The sequence below is a fragment of the Erigeron canadensis genome, chromosome 1 (genome assembly GCF_010389155.1).
Source record: "Erigeron canadensis isolate Cc75 chromosome 1, C_canadensis_v1, whole genome shotgun sequence".
Taxonomy (NCBI): domain Eukaryota; kingdom Viridiplantae; phylum Streptophyta; class Magnoliopsida; order Asterales; family Asteraceae; genus Erigeron; species Erigeron canadensis.
The window spans coordinates 31,407,405-31,416,477 of record NC_057761.1 but is presented as its reverse complement, the minus strand read 5'-3'; the positions used below and the strand labels follow the sequence as shown (position 1 = coordinate 31,416,477).

At 33.0% G+C, this 9,073-nt stretch overlaps 1 protein-coding gene across 1 annotated transcript; it reads left to right on the top strand.

The window, feature by feature from the left end:
- The first annotated feature begins 3,997 nt into the window (after positions 1-3,997).
- LOC122589895 (aquaporin NIP2-1-like) lies at positions 3,998-6,836 on the top strand. The gene is made up of 4 exons (XM_043762227.1): positions 3,998-4,021; positions 4,157-4,375; positions 4,450-4,511; positions 6,668-6,836. The coding sequence occupies exons 1-4, from the start codon at positions 3,998-4,000 to the stop codon at positions 6,834-6,836; spliced, it is 474 nt and encodes a 157-aa protein (XP_043618162.1).
- Positions 6,837-9,073: the final 2,237 nt, after the last annotated feature.

Genomic DNA, 9,073 nt, shown 5'->3' with positions numbered 1-9,073 from the left:
ATTTTGGTATGGATCCTATGTTGCTTTCTTTTTCATTGTTCCAACTACTTTCCCATTATATTGATGATGACCTAAGTGATATGGTTCACTTTTTAATTGTTACTGACATGGTTAGGTTTGACCATTATGAATTTATTACAAACTTAAATTTTAGTTGGGGTTCACTACTTGTGACAGTACTATGCTCATAGCAGTATTATTAGGGACAAGGGTGTAGTCGGCTAGTTTTATCGGCAAAAACCATCGGTAAGAATCTTCAAATCGGCTCACTATAGCATCTGGCTCGGCAAGTTTAATCGGCAAGATTGGCTAGTTTCATCGGCTAGTTTTGGCCGATGCAAGTGAACGTTAGGGGCTTGATTTTGAACGTTGGGAGCTTCTTTTTTTGGGTTTTGGTCCAAGTGGCTGTTTTTTTTTTAAAATTTACAAAACTTGGCAAATGTTGGCACTACAAAAATTGGTAAAATTTTGGCTAGTATTGGCAAATTTTTGGCTAAGACACATGGCATCTCCTAATTGGTTTAATTTTAGCCAATTTGCCAAATTAACCGCACTACACTTCTCCCCCTTACTATCTACTTTTTTTCCTTTTAAGTCTTCAAATTTCAACCTTTAAATTTAGAAAAAATTTCATATATGTGAATAAATGATGAAGAAGTTAAGAAGAGGTGTTATAGGGTGGAAAAAGTAAGGAAATGATAAGTCACAAAATATCATATTTGTCTAATTAAAATTTGAAATATCATATATGTCATTTCTAATTTATCAATATATCAAATATGTCATTATTGAATAATACAGTATCATATATGTCATTCATAATGTATCAATATATCAAATATGTCATTGTTAAATAAAAAAGAATAAATATCTCCAATAAAACTTAAAATGTTATATATTTTGCTTTTAATATTGAAATACATCAAATATGTCATTGAAGTATATCCAATATGTCCGATTAAACTAATTTAGTCAAAATTAAAACATAAAAAATCTTTAAAATTATTAATAAAATACTTAGAAATCACAGTTACACACATTTTTTTCTCTTTGCTTTTACAATTTAATCCATGTTTTTTTCTATAACCGTGTAAATTTAATTCAATGTTATCGACATGATTAATTTCATTGATATTCATAAATTTAATTCAAGCGTTGCGATCTTGGTTTGTAAGTGACTCAACTATTTGATGTTTTTATTTTGCATAAGTAATTAGCTCCATGATATTTGATGCAAGAAAAACTCATGAATTTAAGAAAGAGAGAATAAGTGCAATTTAACTTTTAATGATAAATTTGAAGTATTCAATATATTTCAGTGATTTGTTACATATATAAAAAATAATGACCCCATATATAATATTTAATAATGTATTTGGGCACATATGATATATTTTTATTTAATAATGACATATTTGATATTTAAGGGTATTAGAAATGACATATATGATATTTCAAAATTTAATTGGGTGAATATAATATTTTGTAACTTAAGAATGTCATATATGAAATTTTCCCTTAAACTTAAAGGGGTTTTATATTTTTTAATATTTATAGTCTTGTCCGATGGCCAAATATTTTTATGATTATATCTTGTAGATTTTGTTTTAATATTTTTTGAGTTCTTATGATAAATATAAAATTATACTTGACTAAATAAATTGATAACTTCGTTTAAATAAACAGAACAAAAAAATATACATATGTAATAATTTACATTTCACCAAACACCATATATACATAAAAATAAAAAATAAAAATAAAAAACAATAAAGTATAGTTCTATTAAATACAAATGGTATACCAAAATCACACAAATAACTAAAATTTCCGTTTTATTTATACGACATAAAAAAAAAACAGATTGATTAAAAAGAATCATATTATACGATTCCATATAGAAAAGGTTATGTTCAAACATATATAATTCAATGATTATTAAAAATAAATAAATTACAATCAATATAATGAGAATAAACCTATCAGAATTAAAACCATAACTTATTTAGAGTTTTATAATTTGCTGTAAAAAAATAATCAAGATATTTAAATATTAAATAACGGTAAAAAATTGATAAGAATTCATATTTTAAATTAAATAATATACGACATATGGTGGAAGTGCCAACGTGTTGGTAGATGGATACAACAAAGGTGCAGAGATGATTGGCGGCTTTGTTCTTGTCTACAATGTCTTCTCGGCGAATGTAATCAAAAGGTGCGCTAGAGACTCTCACGTGCGTTTTATCTTTCCTTCTTAATGTAAAAATTGTGAAATGCTAATATAAGTTCCCGGCCCGGTATAACTATAGATATTTTTTCTTAAAAAAAGTACCCGTAATTATTCAGTCCATCGTAACTAGTACTACTGGCCACTTTTATGCAAGAAAGTTTAAAGTGACTATCAAATATCAATGTAATATTTTTTTTTAAGATCTAGTTGACTAATGACGGTGAATGATTTAAGTTATGCATTTATTAACAGTGAAAAGATCATTTGCAAACTTAATTTTTTGTGAAAACCAGAAAACAGATCCTAACCATCCATCCATCATAATCAACAGCTGAGATTAAAACTTAGTTCCTAAATACAAAGTTAACACGGAGGGCTATTTTTGTCTTTTCACCCCGCGAACAAAACCCCCCAAGCACCAACTGTTTCCCTTCTTTCTCACAATTTTCATATCTGATATTTTGAAACCCTAATTCTCTCTCGTTTCTCTGATCGGAATCTTCTCCGGCAGTGTGTATCATCAATGGTACTATTCGATTAATCGAGTTTAATTTCGTTTTCCACCAACTATCATCCTAATTTCTCTTGCTCTCCCTGTTTCTTCGCCCTCAATTCTTCTTCGGCCTCGTTTTTTTCCGGCCGCCGTGTATTATCATCATTAGTTATCGATTAATCGAGTTTAATCGATTGTAATCTCGTTTTTGACGTCTAAAAATGGTGAAATAGTCTCAATCTTCCACGCCTAATAAAAAACGATCTATGACGGTCAAACCAAAAGTTATATCCATCAAATCTTCTATTGAATCTGGTATAATTTCTAACTATTCTACCTTTTATTTTATTAATTTAGATTTAATCTTTTTTTAGGTTATTTTTCTGCATTTTTAGCTATATTTCTGACATTATTCTGTATTTTTTGACTGGATTTATACTGTATATGTGTGATGTTAGTTAATTCTGTTATTTAGATCTGTATCTTATAAGAAATTTGTGCTTGATTAGTTTAATGAACCTTATCTACTTCTGAATTATTGTAATTGGCTAGGTTTTGTATGGAATATCAGTTTAGTTATTTCGTGTTAAAGCGGATAAAGAAATTCAAATAGTTTTTTCACACAACTAATTCAACCTATACAAATATGTGACATGTTTTAGAGAATACAGTTGTGTTCACTGATAAAATCTCAAATTACGACGTAGCACATTATACTAAATAGGAACAAGTTATCAATGTCATTTGCTACTTCGATGGACCCATATTTTGATTGTTCCATCGCCAATAGGACCTGCAGAAGCAATTATGTTGTCTTTCGGTTGTCAATTTACAGAAATAAGTTGATCAGTATGGCATTCTAACTTCTGCGGCTAGTTTTTCGTCTGTAGATTCCAAATTTACACACATGTTTTGTATAATTCCAAATGTTTTGTTCACATGACTTGTATAATTCTTCAAGAACTTTCAAGTTGAGTAGTTCAAAAGCTTTTGCATTCATGGTAATAGAACAGTACAGTCAGGAGCTGAAGTCACTCAAATCACACACTTACTGTCTTTTCATTATTTCATTCATGATCATAAAACACAATGTGTTTAGAATTAGAAACACCTTGTGCATGGCCATTGTAAGAACTATCTAATTCAAAACACAATGTGTTCTGAATTAGAAACACCTTGTGCATGGCCATTGTAAGAACTATCTAATTCAAAACACAATGTGTTCTGAATAAGTCAGGTTTGAATGCTATGCTAGGCAGGTTTGACCATATATGGGACATGTCATGGACCTACTGGTAGTTGGCACTATGCACAAGTTCAATTAAGTCATCATATAATCCATGGAGTTCAAATAACTTAAGATTTTCTTATGAGTCAAATATCTAATCTGAGTCACCTGAACTTGTTTTGTTGAACACTTGTTTGTGCAGGTCCCCATCAATGTTGCAGCACAATCGACTAGATCCATATCAGCTTCATTCGCCCTACGGGAACTATTAGATGAAGTTAAACATCTGGGCACAACGACACCTTCAGGAACAGACTTGCAAGCTCTGGTCATGGAGATCATCGTTACTTTCTCCATGATGTTTGTCACTTCAGCTGTGGCTACAGATTCTAAAGCCGCGAGAACTTTATCCTCATTCAATGTTTCAAGAAAAATTTAAATTGTGATTATGCATATAAGACTCGTGATCACATACTAATGTTACTATATTCGCAGGTAGGAGAGCTTGCAGGCATGGCAGTAGGATCAGCAATATGCATTACATCTATTGTAGCAGGGTAAACCTAGACTTTCTGAAGTATTCACTTTGAATCTATATATATCTGTGTCTATAGTAAAAAGCACATTATGTTGTAGTATAATAAATTAATAAAATAGTACTGCCATGATGCTGATCAAAAGTTGTTTTTTTTTTTTTTTTGAATATTGTAATTCTGTTTTTTCCATTCAACTATTGTAACATTCTGGATTAATCGTAATAGATGAAAGGTTGTGATATGTTGGAAGTGTTGCATTTGGTTATTAAAAATTTTGCAATCAATTGCCCGTGATGTGCATCTAACTTACTGAAACAATGTCAAGCTAGATACAATTAGGTTACTTGTTACTAACTCGTGGTTATATGAAACACATTGTTCTCATATATAGTACGGTGATTTAGAAAATTGTTGGATTTCATGGTTTGAAATTGGTTGTTTGCAGATTTTCTAGTAATGGATACTTTCTTTAAGTTTTTCTTTCATATGTCAACTTCTGCTTCATTAGCAATACTACTGGAAACCGCAACACAATGTGTTTTCGATTTGAAGCATCTTGTGTTTGGCCATTTATGAATTCTCGAAACCAAAACACAATGTGTTTTCGATTTGAAGCATCTTGTGTATGGCCATTTATGAATTCTCGAAATCAAAACACAATGTGTTTTGGACTTGAAGCATCTTGTGTATGGCCATTGCAGGAACTCTGACCCAAAACACAATGTGTTTTAGACTTGAAACATCTTGTGTATGGCCATTGAAGGAACTAACTGAACCGAAACACAATGTGTTTCGTATTAGAAACACCTTGCGTATTGGGCCTTTGGCCCACTCTAGCATTTTAATCTCCATCAAATATGTAATCTTCATCAGATGTGTAAAGACTATTGTGCCTTTGGCCCATATATTTTAGCCATTAGGGTTTAGATTTTTCCAGGTTGGCTAACCCTCGACCTTCAAACCCTAAACCTAGAGCGGGAACCTTAATCCTCTTTAGGTTTTTAGGCTTTAGGGTTTAGCATTTACGGTTAGGCTAACCCTACGACTTCAAACCCTAAACCCTTAAGCGTACCGTGACTTCCGTTTCCTTCTTGTAGCCTTTAGCATTCTGGGGTTTAGCATTTAGGGTTTAGATCTTTCCAATCGGTTTTTAATGGGTAGCTTAGGGTTTAGGGTTTGAAGGTGTAGGGTTAGCCGTTAGGCTAACCCTACGACTTCAAACCATAAACCCTTAAGCGTATCGTGGCTTCCATCCCCTTCCTGTAGCCTTTAGCATTCTAGGGTTTAGCGTTTAGGGTTTAGATCTTTCCAATCGGTTTTTAATTGGTAGCTTAGGGTTTAGGGTTTGAAGTTGTAGGGTTAGCCGCTAACCCTATGACTTCAAACCCTAAACCCTTAAGCGTACCGTGACTTCCGTCCAACATTCTAGGGTTTAGCATTTAGGGTTTAGATCTTTCCAATCGGTTTTTAATAGGTAGCTTAGGGATTAGGGATTAGGGTTTGAAGTTGTGGGGTTAGCCGTTAGGCTAACCCTACAACTTCAAACCCTAAACCCTTAAGCGTACCGTGACTTCAGTCCCCCTCCTGTAGCCTTTAGCATTCTAGGGTTTCGAGTAGCATTTAGGGTTTGATAATACCCAATCTATGTGTATGGCCACTGTATGAACTACTTAAAACCGAAGCACAATGTGTTTTGGATTAGAAACACCTTGTGTATGGCCACTGTATGAATACTCGAAACCAAAACACAATGTGTTTTGGATTAGAAACACCTTGTGTATGGCCACTGTAGGAACTACTAGAAACCAAAACACAATGTGTTTTGTATTAGAAACACCTTGCGTATGGCCATTGTAGGAGTTATTATGGCCTTTGAAAACATACTTTACCTATAATCTTCATCAAATCTGTAACTGAGACATCATGTGTTTCTACAAATGATCATAAAAACAACATTTGATATAATCAACACTTTTATAACTAGATGTAGCACTTTTACAATTAAGGGCTAACACTTTTTTATACTATGATGCAACACTTTGTATGACGAAATGGAACACTTATAACAATTAAAAACAACATTTTATATAATCAAAGGCTACCTTTCCAACAAACTATGACAACACCTTCGTTTAACACTTATACACAATTCAAATTAACATTGCGTTCCATTATAGCAATAGTAACATATATCAATGGGAGATCAATGAGAAGATAACTGAGAAGCTTGAGTCATTAGAAGCACAGTCTCCTCTGAACTTTGAGTCATTAGAAGTCAAGATCAGGCCTGCAATTGTTTTCGCAAGGTCTGGAGCAACTTCGTATAAAAGTGAAAGGATGGCATAAGCAGTGCTGTTTGCGATAAGCTGTGAAATTCCAGGCTACTCGAACTTTGCCAAGCAAATGGGTAAGAACTTAGGACCTGCATGTTCAGTACAAGTCATAAAAAAACATTGAAACAGAAAGAATCAAGTGATGATGCATTACCATGTGCATACCACGACATAGTGTGATAGTGCTTGTAGCATATTAATGGAGCCTTAATTTGAAAGGAGTTTGAGAGTTTGGAGTCGCCATGTCTTGTCCAGAGATCTGTCCAAGTTTACATATCATCATATATGTAGTATACTACTAGAAGTAAAAACCGGGTCCATATGAGATTCTAATAAAAACAACATAGAATGCTTATCAGCGGTACTTTATCAACCAATGACTCATAAGCAAGACCACATTAAAATACATTCTTTTTCCTCTGAAATGACAATCTAAACCAAATTGATAGTATTTCAGATGATAGACACCAGGGGTAGCAAGATGAGTGGGTTGGGTAATGGGTCATAATGGATGGATCATTCACGGGTCATTTTTGGCACAGGTCAAAATGAGATGCATCGAATGGGTTAACCCGCAAAACAAATATAAGTTAAGTTTTATAGAAGTAATCTAAAGTATTTACTAAAAATGTTTTGGAGGTTGTATGCATTAAAGATAGACCTTCTGCAACTATTACCCTATTTGACCCGCCCAATCCCTTTATAGCTAAGTTTTGCAGTTTACCCACTTGAGACAAAACAACCCACACGACCAGTTCATAAGTGAAGGGTTTAAAATCTCAGATTTAATGTTAGATCCGCCAACAGCCAACAAACATTAGGAGCACTACTATATGAAATTAACCAATCCTTTCCAGATTTCGAGATAAGAATGGCTAAGAAACATATGAAGAATAACTGTAAGAAAATCAACGAGGAAAGTTATATTACTCCAAATCTCAAGGTACGGTTGTAAAGGGTCACAAGTCTAGTGAAAAACCTCACAGCATCATCTGCAATCTCCTCAGTTTCATATTCTGCAAACGTAAAACCTTTTGGTTTATCAGTTTCCTTATCTCGAGGAATGTGTAAGTTGACCACCCACCCAGCTTGAATAAGTATATCAAATAAGACCCTATGGCTTACTCGCTCATCCAAATTACCTGTATCAGGAAAAAAATGTAGGATTAGTTATATCTACATTGATAATAGAATAATAAAGAGGTGCTACCCTAATAACGAATGTCTTTTAACCAAAAATACTATAGTAACTAATATAAACATATACACTAACATCTTCTTATTTACTTGTTGGTCTCTTGTTTATGTCTTCTTTCTTGTTGCAATTGGCCCAGACAATAATTATTTCTATTGTTTATAATGTTGTGGCCGTCTAAAAATGCAAGATACCCATTAAATCAATGAAGTACATATTTATTTTACATGACCCGTAAGACTGTTTTTTGGTTATAAAATGTCAAATGGGCTACTGTAAGCAGTGTGTATCGACGACATTATAAAAATACCTGGTCATCAAGACCAAAAGCAAGTTGCAGCCTTATGTATTAGTGACTCATAACAATTTAGACAAACTTTCAGATTATAATACAAGTATTTGCTTGTTGTCAAGCATTTTAAGATATCTGCTGACCGTGTGTATGACATAACATAGGACTTTTTGAACCTCCCTTTTAAAAAGCAGAAGAAGAATTGTTATTAACATGAGATTTGACAACAAGTATTTTAGTAATCAACTACTTAGCCTGGAAGACGTTTACGTAACGATCAATTCTCAAGATCTCTTATGTTGTTGACAAAGTTATTCATGCTTTCAGAAAGATCACCAAGACCACTTCACACTTGCTCCCATAATACAAACTCCACTGAAACACATTTGTCTGCTGCCTCCAATAAGTAAGGCATTCAACATGGCAAATTAATCATTGTGACTATCTAATTAAAAAGGCTATAGCAAATAAATGAGACAAACATTAACTTAGTCAATTTGCTCACCATTAAGATCTTCTTTGTCACAGAGTCTAGGTTTTCAAGTAGACATGAACTAATAACAATCAATTTTTGTCCAACATCTGTGTTGTCACCTCCCCACGAGTATAGCACTTAATCGCTATACAAACAATCCTTCTTTCATCGAACACATTAAGCTATACAAACATCCTGTGTTTCACCCTCTAATCATACTGATGATCAACCAGTTTTATTCGAAACTTCAAATAATCACATTTTCACAAAAACTAACTGTCATTAACC